Here is a 20,372-nt window from a genome sequence, read left to right on the forward strand (position 1 = left end):
GAAACCTAAAGTTATCTTTAGTCATATAAAAAACTATCTTCAGTGGATACAAGATGGGCAAAGAAGGAAATATTCAAGGGGAAGGGAGAAAGACCTTAATTTTACAATTTTAACTTTACCCACCCACTGCCATCTACTTCACAGAATCAAATCTATAGAGATTTATGTGCTCTTATTCCACATCACCAAATTTCAAAAAGGGAGGTGGACAATCCCAAGGAGATTGAATTTCTTTTCCAAAGTGACACAGTGAGACAGACACTCATGATTCCAGCTTCAAGTAGAATTCAGGTCTCCTAACATTTAAATAGCAACAAACCAACTCATGAACCACATACTGACCAAAATTAAAGTCAACACAACACATGATACCAACTGATATTTCTTTAGGAAAATAAAAATGGAACAATGAATTACCTATTTTAGACTTTGGTTTGTTCAAATACCACTATTTTCCATAGACATGGGCCATACTTCATTATGCACAAGCTAATTCCTAAGTATTATGTGTAAAGATTTTCATGTACCAGCAATATTAAATTAAAAATTAACTCATATTACTACATTATGCTCATTTCTTCAAAATGGAGAGACTGAAAAACAATTTTTTGTCTATTAGTGTGGTTTAGATTCAACATTAATTTGTGTTTGGACTTCACCTGAGTGGTTCAAAATCAAATTTTTCCACCAATGCACATAATGGATCTGAGTCAGGAGGCTGCTACAACAGGCGGGCAGGAGCTTGGGTGTCTGAAATAACAGGGTCAGGTCAGTAGAAATGGAAAGAAGCTACAAATATGAGAATGGTACCAAGATTTCAAGTCTGACCAAATAGAATAGTGATGGCAGTAAAAGAGAAAAAGAATACAGGAGAAAGATGGCCAAGGCGTGGGAATAAGGAACGAGGTGTTCAGTTGGGCTGCTGAATCTCATGTGCGCACATGACACCCACAGGGATGTATCCAACAGGAAGGCAGAAAGAACTCAGGTGGACTTCAAGTGAAAAGTCCAGAGTAGAGATAGACGTGGAAGCCAATATGTTAAAAGATAACCGCTGAAATCATGAGAACAACAGCAATAATACCAGATCACCGAGAGGAAGCACACAGTGAGATGAAGAAAAGCCAGCAGAGGCCCACACTGGGGTCATTAGCAATGGGAAGAGTCCGTGTGACGAAGGACAAAATGGAGCAGGTCAGGGAAGCAGAAAAAACCAAGAGAGGTTCAGGATATATTCTGGAGATGGAAAGAAAAGAGTGACCTGTGCCAGAGACCACAGAGAGGCAAGAGTGAGCGGGAGAGGAGGGCTCTTGGACTGGGTGGGTGGTCAGCGTGGTGGGACAGAAAACAGCGTGGCAAGAAACTGAAGAGAGAAAGGAAGGAAAGGCAGCCATGTCTACCAGCCTCCTGATAAGGCCTGAGGACGTCGGGGAGAAAGGCCTAGGACTGTAACTTGAGAGACAGCAGAGCAAAGGGGATGAACCAATATTATTATGTCAACCATGCATATCAACTACATGAAGAGCTTCAAGTACGTCTGGCAAAAGCATATGAAAACCTGGGTCTAGACAACAACCATTCTGCCCATTAAAATCTACTCCCCACTAATATATATTAAATAGATAACTAATGAGGACCTTCTGTATAGCACAGGGAACTCCACTCACTACTCTGTAATGGCCTATATGGGAAAAGGATCTAAAAAAGAGTGGGTATATGTATACATATAACTGATTCACTTTGCTGTATACCTGAAACGAACACAACATTATAAAGCAACTATACTCCAATAAAAATTTTTAAAAAAATCCACTCCCCCCAAACTCTCTCTCTCACGCGCACACACACACACACACACACACTTCTAAATGAAAACGACTCTTCTAATACAAATACAAAAAAAGGACCTACATTTTATCAAAAGTGTAGATGCCATAAACTACACAGTTTGAAATACACCTTGTAAGTTTTATGTCAACATTTTACTCAAGAAATGACCTCTTAGCTTCTGAAATGCCTTGCTACTTTTATATCATTTTGACCTGAATTTGGTACTATCATGAGTCATTAGAGAAAAAAAAATCCATTGAAAGTACAATTAAATTTTAGTTAACTCCAAAGTTGTATTGAAAATGTTAGCAAAGCCTTTATACTCTATACTGTGATACTTACGTTATGAAACAATTCTCAAAAGCTCCCAAATATCAAAGATTTTTCAGGCATCAGTGTTCTTATCCATGTGACGTCTTAGCACATGCTTTGTGTTTACATAAAAATATGGTTTTCAATCATTAAATGACCTACAAGGTTGAAGTTATGAAAAATGGTCATGAAAGCAGCAAATACCTGAGGTACTCACAGCTGTGGAGTAGGGATTATGAGCTCCAGTATTTTCAGCCCAGCAGCCACATCCATAAAGAGCAGCCTGGGAGGAAAAATAGATAAATACAATATTTTAAGATTATTATATGTAATTACTAGCTTTCACCAGAAGACAGAAATCATACCCATCTAATAAAGCCTCGTCTAATAATGATGTATAGCAAATGAGCGATAACCAGAGGTTGTGTAAGACCTACCCAAACAATGGTCTAACATTAACAAAACTATATGTTCAGCTATGTACTAATCTAAAGTTTTTCAGAAAATAGCAAAAGAAAGTTTCTTAGTCTCATCAACAGCAATTTTTTCCTTCCCTGAAAAATCTTCCCTCTATTGTAGTTTGCCAGGTGTTGCTCTTCTGGCTCCTTGAAATCACTGTGGTTGCCTTAAAATAACACTTGTCAAACTAGGTGTGAGTCAGATTTCTTGGGGAGCATGATGATAGGAACCTTGGTTCCCAGATATCCTGATGGTCTGGAGGTTGGCCCAGGGATCAGCATCATTAACCCAGGCCTAGGAGCCCAGAACGCGGGTGGTCCTCCTGCCATGCTCTAGCAAACGCTGCTTTAGGTTTTATTGCCTTTTCCCGGCCTCCTTCGGGATGGCACAACAGGAACTGCAAACAGGTATACACCGAAGGGCCCAGTATCTGCTCACCACTGTGCTAGATTCTGCCAGATAGAAAGAAAGGAGACAAAAAGGCCTGTTCAAGCTAATTGCTTTGTGAGGTGGTGGAATAAATTTATATGTCTGAAACCACCAGGAACACAATAAGCTGCTGTGGTTTTATAGAAGTGTGTGACAATCATTCCTATTTTGTTTCCAACAGTGCCACCCAGAAGGTCTGGATTCACCTCTTCAATATTCACAATGATTTTCTCTGCCTTTGGAAGGGGAATCACAATTGATAACTGTTCCATTCCTTAGAAGCAGAATTAGAAAAACCCTTAGATAGCTATTACAGAGAAATACAAGGAGGCATGGTCAAGAATATTCATTATCACCTGTTTGATAAGAATGAAATACTGAAAACAACATACATTCAATCAGTACAGAAATGGCTAAATAAACATTGGCATAGCAATATGTGGAATCTGTTTCAAACATTAGAAAAAAGGATTAAGTTTCTTTAAAAAGATTTTTAAGAACTATTACAGAAGAAACTCTGAAACCTATTGAGTTAAAAAAAAAACAAACAGCAAACTACAAGACATTCAGTATTCTCTGTGATTGATAAAGGCAAAAGATACTCCCATAAAATAGTACTGTTATATTCTAGAAACTCACTTGTGAGGACTGGAAGAAGAAGCTTAGACTGAGAATGGTGACCAGACAGACTTCAGCTTTCTATGATATTTTATTCTTTTTTACAAGGACTTCAGAACTAATTTGCTCTAATATTCTACCCAGAACAAGGATTTTCGTGAAATATCCCAGGCACTTCTGATACTGAGAACCTCACCACCTCATGTGGGAACATATACCCCTTCTGGACACTTTCCATTGGTGGAAAGTTCTTCCTTAACTTCCACCCACCAATCCTAGGTCTACTCTCTGGAAATACTTTAACCTTCCCCTGAAGTTCTCCAAACTTTTGAAAACATCTATTCTAATGCCCTGATTCTCTTTTCTCTCTCAAAGAATTTGTGAACTGTTCCCCAAGACATTGAGATGCACACACCCACCCCACTTCCCTAATGACCCTCCTTGAGAAATGATCCAGAGTCCAGGATAATTGGAGGTGAAGTCTGACCATGTTCATGTGATCCACAGTTGTCATCCCCCACTGTCAATGACAATACCCCTCTTAATAGTAGAACTAAGAACTGAACACAACACCCCTGATATGGCAGACATATTGAAAACACCATGCTTCTAAAACACACAAGACAGCTGGGTGAGAGTGGCAACTAAAAGCTCTATGGAATTAATTCAACATATGGATTTCAGAATAAAATGGCAGACTTGTGGGATAAGCCATTCCACTGGTACTACCTAGGCTGGTTGTTGGGTCAGCCGAAGCCTCAGAGAGCATGTGACCTCGGTGGAAGGGCCCATTCTTCCTTCACTGGAAACCCTGGATCTTAGCCCATTGCCCTTTCCATTTCCCACAATTATCTTGACCAGGAGTCTGCACCTAAAAAATAGTAAATATGGCCAAGAGGACACCCCTGAGAAGCCCAGTGGAGGCCATGAAAAGAAGTTTGTTTTACTCTTGTTTCTCCTCTCTATGCTATCTCTCCTATATTTCATGACCTAAAGTTGTCTTCCTTCTTAACCTTCTGAAATTGGTTGGGCTGAGACAGTGTTGGCTAAGATAAAAGAAAGAATCAGAGACTGTCCGTCTCTTATCCACTCCTTTGGATAAAACATAACAACCTTAAGCAGATCTTTAAAAACAAGGGCAACAGCAAAAGGCTTCCTTCTTTTTAGTAGTAAAATTTTATCAAAGCTATTATCATGCAGTAAAAGTAGGTCATACAAATGATGATATTATTATAATTTAATCTTCTCTGGGTCTTCGTTTCCTCTTTTATAAAATGACGGTAATAAAAACACCCACCTCACAGTCTTGTAGGCACACTTGCTGCACAGAGCCAGTGATTAATAAACAGCAGGCTGCAGCTGTTATTAGGAGGCACTATGATAAGCAACTGAAATGAATTATGTCATTTAACCTTCTAGAACTTTGTAAGGTAGCTATTTATCCCCATTTTATAGTTGTGGAAAGTAGAACTTAACGGCGTTGAGTAACTTGTCCATGGGGAGGGGACTGGTAAGGGGTGGTGGTGGTTAGAATAAAGTTTTACCTAAATCCCAAATCCACACTCTTAGCCCCTTAACTCAACTGCCTGTTTGTGTGTGGGTAGGGTGAGGGTTAGGGGAGAGTAGAACATAATGACAATAATTTCTCTCTCGTGTCCCGTTTGTAAGTTCTAGCCATTACGATAAGCTGAGGAAGCAAACAAGTTCTAATTCAAATTGCCACTTCAGCAGCTGGGTAATATGGGTAATATGCTAAAATTTTTAAAGAGTTACTTGTGCATTTAAAATGTATATAAGAATAGCTAGTTTCAGCACATTTTAAAAAAATAATTAATCTTTGCTTCTTTAAATAGTTTGCTTGAGTATTTTGTTTCATTCTGTCCTGATCCTCAAGAAGAACGGCTCACCTCCCATCTGATGCTTGCATATTTCTAGGCTTATTGCTTCTCCTCTATCTGAGCAATATAACACGATTAAGCAACTGTGTTTTCCTGTAAGCACCTTTCTTTACTCCTCCACACCCTTTCCTGATTTATCAGCTCTCACAAACTATGCATTCATAAACTAGACAAGTGAGGCAAATAAATATGCAAGGTTGTTTTTTTAATTGAGGTACAATTGACACGCATTATATTAGCTTCAGGTGTACAAAATAATCATTCAAGGCTTCCCTGGTGGCGCAGTGGTTGAGAGTCTGCCTGCCAATGCAGGGGACACGGGTTCGTGCCCCGGTCCGGGAAGATCCCACATGCCGCGGAGCGGCTGGACCCGTAAGCCATGGCCGCTGAGCCTGCACGTCCGGAGCCTGTGCTCCGCAACGGGAGAGGGCACAACAGTGAGAGGCCCGCGGACCGCAAAAAAAAAATAATAATAATAATAATAATCATCATTAAATATTTGTATATATTGCAAAATGATCACCACAATTAGTCTAATTAACATCCGTCATCATACACAGTTACAGAATTGTTTTTCTTGTAGTGAGAACTTTTAAGACCTACTCTCTTAGCAACTTTCAAATGTGTACGTGTTAAGTTTTACAGTATTTATTTTTCCAGGGCAACCCCACGTGCAGGGTTCGGTGTAATATCCTGCTAACGTAGTCCAGCACTATCCTTGGTTCTGTTGTTGCTATTTTGCTAACGAAAACAAACAAAAACCAGTAAGAAAGTCATGGGAATTGCAATGCAATGAAGGCGCCTCTGCTGGCTTTTCTCTCTCCTTCTCCACCGAGGCATCCAGATCTGATATGCCGAGCTTGGTTTTCTTATTCCAAACTTGATAAATACACAGGGCTTTATAATGTGGAAAAATACCATGACCAGACAAAGGCTTTTTATATTGAGTTCAAAGCATTTCCACATGTTGAGTAATCATTCCTCATAAATCCCCTTGTATGGTAGGCAAAGAGTAGCACAAAATTAATTATTCTTCCCTCCCCCTTCCCACCATAGGACTGTGAGTGGCTTGTCCACAATAAAGGGCAGATCAGGGAACATCACTTGGGGCTTTGCAAAGACGTCCTCCACGAAGCAGATCACTCTGCTCCAAGCGCTAGCTAACCACCGTGTCCAAAGCAACTGTGGCACTGACTCTTCTTCAAACATGGGAGACAAAGCACACAGAGCATGCCAAGAGGTGCTACAGATGCAACACGAGATCCAAGCACTGAGCTTAAGCACACCCTGTGCAACAACTTTAACAGATTCTGTGAGGGTGTCCAATTCATTTGTTCACTCAACAAATATTTATTAAGGCTGTAAGTAATGTGCCAAATTGGTTTATTCCCAGAAAGGTTATTAGATCAAATGGACTGTTAAATTTCATTCTCAGTTGGGTACTAAAGGCTGGATGGAGATGGGGAGTCAGGGGTGAAGAAGATGTACAAGTGAACAGGGAATAAGCCAGTTGCACATAAATTAGACCCTTCTATCTCGATTTCTCAAGTGGTATCATGTGTTGGTGACTTGGGCTACTAGTCAGTCTATAAAATAGCTGAAATGCCTAATCAGAGGAGGGATTAGAGGGTCAAAATGTTACTGTTCCTTGAATGGAGGAAATACAAAATGTAACTCTAAAACTGTTTTTCCACCTGGAAAGCAAGCAGCCATATAGTCAGGTGCTGGATCCTAAAGAGAATGACATTTACAAAGAAAGAAAATGGAAATGGATGCACGTTTATTAAATGTCTGATAAATGCCCAGGCCAGTAGCTAGCCTGCTGAAAGTAGCCAAACATAGGATTACCAATTATAAAGATCAGGAAGAACCCTATTACTGTGAGATAGGTTTTAATTTTAGAAAGAATCCTGAACAGGTATTTGATGATTTATACTACATAAGTGCTAAGAACAATAATCATTTGTTTTTTCTAAAGAAAAAAAAAATATCTCTACTGGTTCAAAAACTTGTGGGCTAGAAAATTCCATGTTCCGACTTGGAAAACTAGTTTAAAAACCCCAGAATCACTTACCTGCCCCACTCTCCCTGGATGTTTCAAGGCCAAGCCTCCACTGGAGACGGCGGCAGCCACGTTCCCTTCATGGTCCACGACCACAGCGCCCACCGTGTCCAAAGTGCCTGAGTCATTCTCCTGCAGAGCAAAAGTGGCCAGAGCGTTCGCTAAGCACAGTGTGTGACAATGATGGGACCACACAGCACTTGTCAGGACAATCATGACATAACAAAATCTGAGCTAATCCTTAACTGGAACATTCAGCAATCTCCTGAAATTATTTATTATCAAGTTGCCACTTAATCCGGTTCAAGTCAAAACTTATTTTCCACTGTAAGATCCTGAACCAAGGGTGTCTGGTTGCTTTTCTCTAATAAAAAGCCTAATGTGCCTTTCTAAGGGAGGAAGAAAAAAACAATTTAATATAAATTACAGTATATCGCCGTGTCTCCTTAATCTCAAGAATTAAGTTCACGATTGAGAATTTATAGAGGAAAAGATCTATGATGTAAGTGAACTAATAAATGTCCTTATTAGTATTTTTTAAATATTATATACAAATTTCTAAAAGTAATATATTCAGCACAATAAATGAAGAGAGTGACATTTCTAGTCTTGGTGTAGACCATGCTACAATTTTCTTTTATAATTCCTTCCTTGTGAGAAAATGGCAAGCTCCCTTCTATGCTATATTAATAACATGGTTGCCAATCATATGGCAGAAAACTGCACATTCTTGGAGGCATCTTTGTGTTTCTGTGTCTTATTCCAGGTGCCACATGCTTATTAAGGCATTTCACATGTAGTGACCACAAGCAGCTGTCTCCTACCTCAAAGATTTCTGGTTCACCTGTGCAAGGCAGACAAACTTTACACTGCTGGATAAAAATCAAAAGTAAAGGAAGTGGGAACAAAGTTTCATGAAAAATTATCTTTTTTATCTATTAAAAAGGAGGGCTACTACAGGTCTTTAGGCTCATAGCGGTCATGGTGGTACTCTTACACTAGGGCACTGGTGCCCCAGAACCTGAGACCCCTACCCTCACCCTAGCACTCAAGTCTGTATGAAAGAGTCAGGCAGAAGCCCATGTTCAATGAGACCAGCTCTCCCTCCTGTGTGGTTTATGCTCATACTACTTACTGAGCAAGACATCATTTGTGCTGAGGAGGTACCTGCCGGAGTGGTTTTTGAAATACCACATTAAGGCTAGCCCCAGAAAAGTCAATGGGATCCCAAGGCTGCCTCAGAAGTTGAAAAACATTGAAGGGAGTTTTGAAATATTGGAAGCAGAATGCAAACAAAAGATTTTTCCTTAAAGGAAACTAGAAGAGGCAGAGCATGCCACAATGAATATTATATTAAGTCCATTAGGAGAAGGTATATCTAGATGTTTGCATTTCTTTGGTTATTTCTCTAAATTCTAACTCCCCTTAAATATACTGTTCCACTATGATAGTACTTACTTTGATACAACAGGTGTAACTGACTGAAATGAGTGCTGTGTCCCTACTCTCCCTTTTAACAGCAGCTGGGGAAGACCAGCCAGTGGATCAACATGGCCATATCCCAGAATATCACAGTTCTTCTGGTGGTAGGTTGTCTGACTTTTAAGGATAATTTCCTAACCTGACTGTAAACTTCTGAGGAAAGGTCTGATCCACTGTTTCATTCTGCAAACAGCAGACATTCAGGACATCCTTATTCTTTAAGACAATCCTCAGAATGGGAGAAAATATTTGCAAACGAAGCAACCAACAAGGGATAATCTCCAAAATATACAAACAGCTCATGCAGCTCAATATCAAAAAAACAAATAACCCAATCAAAAGATCTAAATAGGCATTTCTCCAAAGAACACATACAGATGGCCAAAAAGCACATGAGAAGATGCTCAACATCACTAATTACTAGAGAAATGAGAATCAAAACTACAATGAGGTATCACCTCACATCGGTCAGAATGGCCATCATCAAAAAATCTTCAAACAATATATGCTGGAGAGGGTGTAGAGAAAAGGAAACCCTCCTACACTGTTGGTGGGAATGTAAATTGGTACAGTCACTATGGAGAACAGTATGGAGGTTCCTTATAAACCTAAAAATAGAGCTACCATATGACCCAGCAATCCCACTCCTAGGCATATAGCTGGAGAAAACCAGAATTTGAAAGGATGCATGCACCCCGATATTCACTGCAGCACTATTTACGATAGTCAGTCCATCGACAGAGGAATGGATAAAGAAGATGTGGTACATCTTCTAAATGTCCATCGACAGAGGAATGGATAAAGAAGATGTGGTACATATATACAATAGAATATTACTCAGCCATAAAAAGGAACGAAATAGTGTCATTTGCAGAGACATGGATAGACCTAGAGACTGTCATACAGAGTGAAGTAAGTCAGAAAGAGTAAAACAAATATCGTATATTATCGCTTATATGTGGAATCTAAAAAAATGGTACAGATGAACTTATCAGCAAAGCAGAAATAGTCACAGATGTAGACGACAAACTTACGGTTACCAAGGGGGGAAGAAGGGCTGGGACAAATTGGGAGACTGGAATTGACACGTATACACCACTATGCATAAAGTAGATAACTAATGGGAACCTACTGTTTAGCACAGGGAACTCTACTCAATGATCTGTGGTGACCTAAATGAGAAGGAAATCTAAGAAAGAGTGTATATATGTATACATATAACTGATTCGCTTTACTGTACAGCAGAAACTAACACAGCATTGTAAAGCAACTATACTCCAATAAAAATTTAAAAAATAAAAATAAAATAAATTTGGAGTGGGCTTCCCTGGTGGCGCAGTGGTTGAGACTCCACCTGCCGATGCCAGGGGACACGGGTTCGTGTCCCGGTCCGGGAAGATCCCACATGCCACGGAGCAGCTAGGCCCGTGAGTCATGGCCGCTGAGCCTGCGCGTCCGGAGCCTGTACTCTGCAGCGGGAGAGGCCACAGCAGTGAGAGGCCCGCGTACAGCAAAAAAAATTAAATAAATAAATTTGGAGTAAATAAAGCACATCTGTATCCCTGGTGTAACAAAACCAAGCCCAGTAAGTGACGATATATGCCCTGCCATTCTAACATCAGTCTTCCATCTCCTTTTCTCAAGATTCAATTTCATACAAGGCCAGAGAATGACACTATCTTAGGGAAGATTAACAATAATCAGGTTTACTCATTTGGTATAGACTAAGCGGAGTCTGTCTTCTTTGGTAGATAAGATGGAATTATCAAAGTAAAGAAATTCATTGGACACACTTTATTCCAGAAAAGAGAGATAATCCTAAAGCCAAATGTATTTTTAAAATGAACATTTGTTTCATTTTTCTAAGAAATAATTCCTAAATCTTTATATCCTTGTAACCTCAGATAGAGATTGTTTCTTGTTCAGATGCCAAGTCTTAAGTCATCTACAGGAGGGCTTCTCAAACTTTAATGTGCATACAAATCAACTGGAGAATCTGTTTAAATGCAGATTATGATGGAGTAACCTACAGTCAGTCACGACTGTACATCTAAAAACCTCCGAGTGATGCTGATGCTACTGCTCCATGGACCCTACTTTGAGAAACAAGGTCTGATAGCATCCCACAAGGTCATTATCAGCCAGATGTCTGCTCTACTCATTCTAAGGCAAATAATTTTATAGGCACAAATCTGCTGAAGGAGAAACTTAAACCACCTAAGACCAACATTATGTCAGCATAAAAGATTTAAGCTCTATCTTGTTCAACTACCAACTGGCAGCATATCACCACAACCATAACACCATGGACATACTACAAAGTATTTTAAAGTATGATCTTATTAATCTTACTGGTTCTTTTAGAAATAGACAACTCTCATGCAAATAAAGAGGCACTATAAAATAACTTTCCTCAAAAACAGCAACAACAAAGTCAGGAAAGGGTATTCTTTATTAGTTCTTTTTTTATTCACTGTGACTGCTGATCCTACTCAAACATTCTATAAAGTAGAATCTTACTGAGGGGACACATAACATATACACAATGATATACGTTATCTGTAAAACAATTCTCTTAGCATTTCAATCAGGATATTGTGAACTATAACTCTTATCCCTAACCAAACTACTATAGAAAGCCACAAAAGGATTATACATAGATGGATTTACTGTAACTTGTTTTTCAAAAATGAAAAATCAAGCAAAAAATAGAGAATCCTGTTCCAAATTAAGCTAAATATTCCTAATGGCTTGCAACACCTGCAAAAATCAGAATTACTTCATAAATATTCAAGAATTATAATGTTCACAGATTTCACACACTGAAAAGCAACTTGAAGGATGATGAAATAACATTTAAGCATTTTTATGAAGTGCAGATAAACTGAGTGAAAAACATTGGTATTTTGGCTATAATAATTTCACAGAGCTCGTTTGTACAAGAATGAAATCTAAGAAAGGCTAAAAACACACAATGACTGTTATTATACAGAGCTGCTATTATACTCTTACACTCCATAAATACTTAGAAGTACATGCACCACATAGATACACATGGACCTATTGTCCCTGACTGAAACATGCTAGTTGCATTAATTTTTTAGATAAAATTGTGACTAAAAAGCAGTGGCATAAACTATAGTTCCCATCAGAATAAACACATGTATATAAAGTTGGCATAGAGATTGCATGTGCTATGGAAAAGACTGAAATAAAACTTTCTTGAAGTAACCAAGGATCTAGTAATCTCTGTTGGGCTTAATGTCACAAGTTTTCATTTTTCTTGCTCCAAGTTGGAGATGGCTATTATACAGTTATTGTAAGAATTAAATTAAGTAATATATGTAAACTAATAAATCCATCAGAACAAAATGTAGGTACTTTCCACATGAAAATTAAGCCTCTAACCTGAACTCTGAAACCTGCCAAGAGACACCATCTATCAGTTACTTATCTCATTAACTTGGTCTTTCTTCTGTACAGAATTACTCAAATATCTAATAGCTAAAATATAAGAATAATATCTCAAGTGTAAAAGTGCATCCTGAAACTGATGTATGGTGGGATTATTCTAATGCAATAATAATACGTTGTTGTTGTTTTTTTAAAGATACCAAACCTTCCCAGTACACCTCTGTTAGGCTGAAAGCAACATTATGATTGGCCTGAGCTTCCACTTGAGAAACACAGCTGACTTAACGCCCTCTGTGACAGCACAGTAACTTCAGCATAAAGCTTTACCACCTTCGAGCATCCTAAAGATGGAATGATACCTCTGGCTACAAGAGACTTAGATCTGGCTCCAGGTCTATCTCCTAAAACCAGCCCCCTACAGTGGGGCCACTGTGGGCTCAGAGTATATCAGCTGTGTGTGTAAAAGAAGTACAATTTAGCGAGAATTATCTACTTTCATGTATCTGGCTTGGCTGAAACCAAGGAAAATTTGGATATAAGAATATCCAGTGACCCTTCAGAAAACCACCCTTCTGATGTCCAATACTACAAATGATGTTTCTGTAAGCTACAGTCATAATGTCTATTTTTAAATAATCCTTGATTTTCTTTGCTTAATAAATATGCATTAAAATTTTTGCAGCACTATATAATTAGTGCCAAATGTATCTAAAACAGAGAAAAAAATTATATTATATAAAAATCTCTATTATTAATTCCCTAAATCACTCAACTCTGAAAACAGAAACATTTTCAGCTCAAAATAAAGTGTGTTAACAATGCTTTTAAGGGGCTTTAATATATCTGGATTACAGCTTTAATTATAAATTCATATCATAACAAGTTCCAGAGGATTACCCCAAAATTCCAGACTCTCAAAGGACAATGTTTTCCAACTGGCAGAATTCCTATATAGTGTTCTGGTGGCTAATCTCAGTTGTTGTTGTTTTTTAATAATCTTACAAATAATGAATTACAGCTTTTTTTCTCTTCAAAATGGAACCGTTTGAGAGCCTCAGTGTACATGTTGAGTGAGCACATGTAAGTGATGGTAGAGACCAGATGAACATACTCATGACTTAGATTATTGAACTTAGATTATGAACATACTCATGACTTAGATTAGTACACAGTTGAACAGTAAAAACCACCACAATGATAGCTTTACACAGCTTTAAATCATTTTTACTCTTATTCATGTGTTGTTTAATTAATATTATTTATTTGAACTCATAATGAACCACTGGTTAAGGATAGCAACCTAAGATATACTGGAGTTGAAATAAAAATTAAGGAATTTAAGAATGATGATAATTCTGACAAGTTCCTTAAGATAATATTAACTAGATCATTAAATTGCATCCATTTGATAAAAACACTTATAGAATACATCTCAATGACTTAAAATCAGTTTAAAAATTAATGATGAATATATCTAATTTGGCTTCTTGTTTTTCTGGAATAAGTATTACTCACAATTTTAAAATTCTAAATCAAAAAAAATTTAATTCTAAATTAAATATACACACCTAGCTATGACCCAGCAACTACAGCCCTAAATATTTACCCAAGAGAAAGCAAAATATATATGACAAAAGACTTGTCAAGAATGTTTATAGCACCTTAGTCAAACTGCAAGAGTCAAAACCTGGAAACAACCCAAATGTCTATCAAGAGGGGAATGGGTCCACAAACTGTGATACAGGCAACAGTGGAGGACTGCTCAGCAATAAAAAAGAACTAGTGATATGTACAACAATATGGATAATCTTTTAGATGTATGCTGAGTAAAAGAAGCTGGACACAAGAGAGTACATAATATATGATCCCATTCATCTGAAGTTTTAGAACAGGTAAAACTATTCTATGGTGAAAAAGAATCAGAAAAATAGTTGTCTTGGGAAGGAGGCGTGGACTATGAAGGGGCGTGAGGAAACTTTCTAGAGTAGTAGCAATATCATATCTTGTTACATGGTTGTATACACATATCAAAATTCATCAAATTATACACTTAAGATTGTGTGTGTGTTGCTGTTTGTTAAGTTTTACCTTAAAAAAAGAAATCAACAGCTGATGTATCTATTTTAAAGTACACAACCAAGAATTCAAAACCTCAGGTCATGAACAAATTTTTCAACTTTTTCCTAATAGTATAATACAGTTATATTTATATAACATTTAATACACATTTGATGGCAATTGTAAGCAAGTAGGGGTGATGGAAAATATGAAAGAGATAGTAAAAAATATGAATGAGAAAAAGTCTACTGTATGCCCAACTGGAAAGAATTGACAGAATAGAGAAGTGAAAATATTTAAAGAGAAAATAGCTCAAATTTCCCCAGAACTGATGAAAAACAAGAATCCAGATCTCGTGGAAGCCAGAGAGAAAGAAAAGGAGCCAGATAGAAAGGAAAGCTCACCACAACAGAATGAAGGCAGAATTCCCAAAGTCCAATGGGAACCAGAAGGCAGTGGTGTATTTTCAAGGTACTCAGAGAAAAGTAACTATAAACCTAGAAGTGGGTACCTAACAAAATTACCTTTTAGGAACAAAAATAAAATAAATACACTGATAAATAAAAAAATAAAATTTGTTTACCACCAAGAGACCTGCACTTAATGAAATCCTAAAGGACCATTCTATTTAATACTGCAAACTGCCCTCCTTCTAATCCTCCCTACCACCTTCTCATAGGTATTCCTAACCTTCCTTTCTTGACTCTACTTTACCTTTTTCCCATAACATGTCATCATCTTCTAAAATATACCACATATTTTCATATTATTTAAACTGCCAATCTCCCCCGAGACTGGAAGCTCGACAAAGGCAGTAATCTTTGTATGTTTTAGGGACTTCCCTGGTGGCCCAGTGGTAAAGAATCCTCCTTCCAATGCAGGGGACATGGGCTCGATCCCTGGTTGGGGAACTAAGATCCCACATGCCACGGAGCAACTGAAACCCACGTGTCACAACTACTGAGCCCGCGTGCCGCAATCTACAGAGCCCACACACCCTGGAGCCCACACACCCTGGAGTCCACGCATCACAATTAGAGAGAGAACCCGCATACCACAACTAGAGAGAAGCCCGGGCGCCACAACTGGAGAGCAGCCCGCGCCTCAGTGAAAGATCCCACATGCCTCAACGAAGACCCTGTGTGCTGCAACTAAGACCCACCACAGGCAAAAAAATAAAGAAGATAAAGAAATAAATTTTTTAAATCTTTGTATGTTTTATTCACTAACATACGCTAAGCACCCAGAAAAGTACTTGATACCTCTTAAGCACTCAATAAATACCTGTTGAATGAATGAATGAATAAACAAATGAATGATATACTTTAAGAAGAAGGAAAATAACTGCTGTCATACGAATGTGTCCTTCCAAAATTTACATGTTGAAATCCTAATCCCCAAGGTGATAGTATTAGGAGGTGGGGCACTGGAAGATGATTATGTCATGAAGGCAGAGTCCTCATGAATGGGATTATGCCATTCTAGAAGAAGCCCAAGAAGCTCCCTTGTCCCTTCTGCCATGTAAGGTTATAGCAAAAAAGACAGCCATCTAGGAAGTGGGTCCTCACCAGACACCAAATCTGCCTACGCCTTGACGTTGGACTTCCCAGGCTCCAGAACTGTGATAAATAAATTTCTATTGTTTGTAAGCCATCCGGTCTCTGGTATTTTGTTATAGCAGTCTGAAAGGACTACTAAGACAATAATCCAAGAAGGAAAAGGACATTCAGGAATGAAACGAGGAATAGGTAAGCAAATAAAATGGCAAAACTTCATGTAAATCAAAATTAATAGTCTTTAAAAATAATAATGGTTAGGGACTTCCCTTGTGGTGCAGTTGTTAAGAATCCACCTGCCAGTGCAGGGGACACGGGTTCGAGCCCTGGACCAGGAAGATCCCACATGCCGCGGAGCAACTAAGCCTGTGTGCCACAACTACTGAGCCTCCACTCTAGAGCCCGCGTGCCACAACTACTGAAGCCCACGTGCCTAGAGCCCATGCTCCACAACAAGAGAAGCCACCAAAATGAGAAGTCCATGCACCACAACAAAGAGTAGCCCCCGCTCACCACGGCTAGAGAAAGCCCGTGCGCAGCAACAAAGACCCCACGCAGCCAAAAATAAATAAATTAAAAATAATAATGGTTATTATTAGAAGGTCAAGATTGGGTTTTAAAATCTGGCTATATGTTATTTATCAGAGATACACTTGAAAAATAAGGATATGGAAAAGCTGGAAGTAAGAGGACAGGGAAAAGAGAGAGAGATACCAAGCAGGTACCAATCCAAACAACGTAGCTATATTAACATCAAGAAAATTAAGTTTTAAGACAAAAAGTTAATAGAACTAAAGGGTTTCTATGTGATAAATACTGAAAGTTTAGATACACCAGGGAGATATAGTAATTCTAAATTTGTATGTACCTAAAATAAAAAATAGCCTCAAACGTATGTAAAGCAAAAACAGAGCAACAAACAGAAATCAGCAAACCATAATACCTCACAATGAGATATTTTAACACATTTCTCCCAACTATGAATAGGTCAAATGACCAAAATAATAATAATAATCAGTAAGAAATAGAAGAACTGAACAGCGTATTAAAAAGCTTAATTAGATAGGCATTCACAGAATTCTGTACCAATTAGACTGGAAGCATTCTTTTCAAACACAAATAAATACTTACAAAAATTGACCATACATTAATCCATAAACTAAATCACAACAAATTTCAAGAAACATTATCAAGGCACAAAAACAGAAATATAGATCAATGGAACAGGATAGAAAGCCCAGAGATAAACCCACACACATATGGTCACCTTATCTTGGATAAAGGAGGCAAGAATATACAGTGGAGAAAAGACAGCCTCTTCAATAAGTGGTGCTGGGAAAAATGGACAGGTACATGTAAAAGTATGAAATTAGAACACTCCCTAACACCATACACAAAAATAAACCCAAAATGGATTAAAGAACTAAATGTAAGCCCAGACACTCTCAAACTCTTAGAGGAAAACATAGGCAGAACACTCTATGACATAAATCACAGCAAGATCCTTTTTGAACCACCTCCTAGAGAAATGGAAATAAAAACAAAAATACACAAATGGGACCTAATGAAACTTAAAAGCTTTTGTACAGCAAAGGAAACCATAAACAAGAACAAAAGACAACCCTCAGAATAGGAGAAAATATTTGCAAATGAAGCAACTGACAAAGGATTAATCTCCAAAATTTACAAGCAGCTCATGCAGCTCAATAACAAAAAAACAAACAACCCAATCCAAAAATGGACAGGAGACCTAAATAGACATTTCTCCAAAGAAGATATACAGATTGCCAACAAACACATGAAAGAATGCTCAACATCATTAATCATTAGAGAAATGCAAATCAAAACTACAATGAGATATCTTCTCACACCATTCTGACACCGGTCAGAATGGCCATCATCAAAAAATCTAGAAACAATAAATGCTGGAGAGGGTGTGGAGAAAAGGGAACCCTCTTGCACTGTTGGTGGGAATGTAAATTGATACAGCCACTATGGAGAACAGTATGGAGGTTCCTTAAAAAACTACAAATAGAACTACCATATGACCCAGCAATCCCACTACTGGGCATATACCCTGAGAAAACCATAATTCAAAGAGTCATATACCACAATGTTCATTGCAGCTCTATTTACAATAGCCAGGACATGGAAGCAACCTAAGTGTCCATCAACAGATGAATGGATAAAGATGTGGCACATATATACAATGGAATATTACTCAGCCATAAAAAGAAACGAAATTGAGTTATGTGTAGTGAGGTGGATGGACCTAGCGTCTGTCATATGGAGTGAAGTAAGTCAGAAAGATAAAAACAAATACCGTATGCTAACACATGTATGTGGAATCTAAGGAAAAAAACAAAACAAAACAAAAGATCATGAAGAACCTAGGGGTAAGATGGGAATAAAGACACAGACCCACTAGAACATGGACTTGAGGATATGGGGAGGGGGAAGGATAAGGTGACAAAGTGAGAGAGTGGCATGGACATACATACAATACCAAACGTAAAATAGATAGCTAGTGGGAAGCAGCCGCATAGCACAGGGAGATCAGCTCGGTGCTTTGTGACCACCTAGAGTGGTGGGATAGGGAGGGTGGGAGGGAAGGAGACGCAAGAGGGAAGAGATATGGGAACATATGTATATGTATAACTGATTCACTTTGTTATAAAGCAGAAACTAACACACCATTGTAAGGCAATTATACTCCAATAAAGATGTTAAAAAAAAGAAAAAGAAACATTATCAAACAGAATACACTCTCTGACTACAATACAATTAAGTTAGGAGTCAATAAAGGTAAATAAAATTTAAAAATTAAGAAAGAAAAAAGTACCTCTAAATAACTTATGGATCAAATAAGAAATCTAAATAGAAACAAAAATATTTAATAATGAATGATAATAAAAATATTACATTTCAAAACTTGTGAGAGATATAGTAAAAGCAGCACTTAGAGGGAAATTAATACCCAAAATATTAATATTAGAAAAGGAAACAAAATTAATAAGCTACGTGTCCAACTAAACAAGTTAGAAAGAGAATAAGATAAACACAAGGAGAAAAAACAGAGATAAGATGAAAAATCAATGAAAGAGGAATAAACACTAGGTGAAAAGATCCAAAAAGGAATAAAATAAATAAAAAGGAAAAAGAAGGGTAAAATTGATTCTGTGACAAAACAATTTGTGGTTTTAAACCTCAGCAAAGGCCTGGCCCTCCTGCCTTCTCCTCCAGTATGAGCCTTGGCTCTTCCGGAGTAACAGCAGATACTATTAAACTCCACACTATAGATGGCATCCTGACTCGCTTGCACTTCATCCAGTGCAAATATTGCTCTCTCCTCCCCTACCCTTGCCCCACATCAAAACGCTGCCCTTCTTCAAGTCCCAGGGCCTCAGTAACTCCAGAAAAGGTCTCCTGAATCATTTCCCATCCACATGGGGGCCCTGGCCCTAAAAGTACAACCTAAGCCCCTGTGTGTAAGACTTTTATACACTGGCTTGTTCTAAGCTCTTTGGTGGCTTGTCTTCCCCCACTTCCACCTGGAAGCAGCAACTAACAAAGTGTCATAAGATAAATACTTTTTAATTGAACCTCATCAATAACTCAAACTTCTTGTCCTCTGAAACTGCACCTTGCTCAATTTTTATGCACAATCCAGACTCAGCCTATCCAAAGTAGTTTTCCTATAACCTCACGTTTCTCTGATTATTTCATATTTAGATATTCCCTGAATGTAATGCTTTTGCACATCACTCCTAAGTGCGTTCTGTCTCAAAAGCACATCCTTAACCAACTGCTGAGAAACCTTTCACTCGTCCCATAGTAACCAAACTAAAGTCCAGACTCGTTTCTCACAATGTGGAAGTGATCTTTATTTCAGGACATTGTGCATGCCCTTTGGTCTACTGTTCAAAACAAACTTCTAAGGCTCTTACCATCAAACACTAAGCCTCTCACTTTATCTATAAAGAAATGATATATCCTTATATTGGTCACACACTCCACCGTTCAATGTTTTCTTTTGGTAACACTTCTTTACTGCCTTCCCAACCCCTTAAATCAATCATCTGGCACCAGATCACACTCCTCGTTTTTGACTAACCAATTCAGTTTCTTTAATTCCAGACTGCTCTCCTAAAAGCTCTAAATAATTAATACCCGTACAGTATTTGAGTCTTAACTTCACTTTTTCCACTGGTCATCCTTCACTATCTTAAACTCAGTCACTGCCGTCTGGGAAAC

At 38.1% G+C, this 20,372-nt stretch overlaps 1 protein-coding gene across 5 annotated transcripts in view; it reads right to left on the minus strand.

The window, feature by feature from the left end:
• The window catches only part of TASP1 (taspase 1), a 275,170-nt gene that overhangs the window by 166,384 nt on the left and 88,414 nt on the right, over positions 1-20,372 (minus strand). For 3 of the 5 annotated variants that reach the window (XM_060122574.1, XM_060122575.1, XM_060122573.1), the window contains exons 9-10: positions 7,621-7,740; positions 2,347-2,425 (exon numbers count right to left, since the gene is read on the minus strand). In XM_060122574.1, coding sequence (XP_059978557.1) covers positions 2,347-2,425; positions 7,621-7,740 — 199 coding nt within the window. The remainder of the gene's footprint in view (positions 1-2,346; positions 2,426-7,620; positions 7,741-20,372) is intronic. The other 2 variants (XR_009535136.1, XM_060122576.1) reach the window with 1 other exon arrangement.

This window comes from Lagenorhynchus albirostris, chromosome 15, assembly GCF_949774975.1.
Source record: "Lagenorhynchus albirostris chromosome 15, mLagAlb1.1, whole genome shotgun sequence".
Taxonomy (NCBI): domain Eukaryota; kingdom Metazoa; phylum Chordata; class Mammalia; order Artiodactyla; family Delphinidae; genus Lagenorhynchus; species Lagenorhynchus albirostris.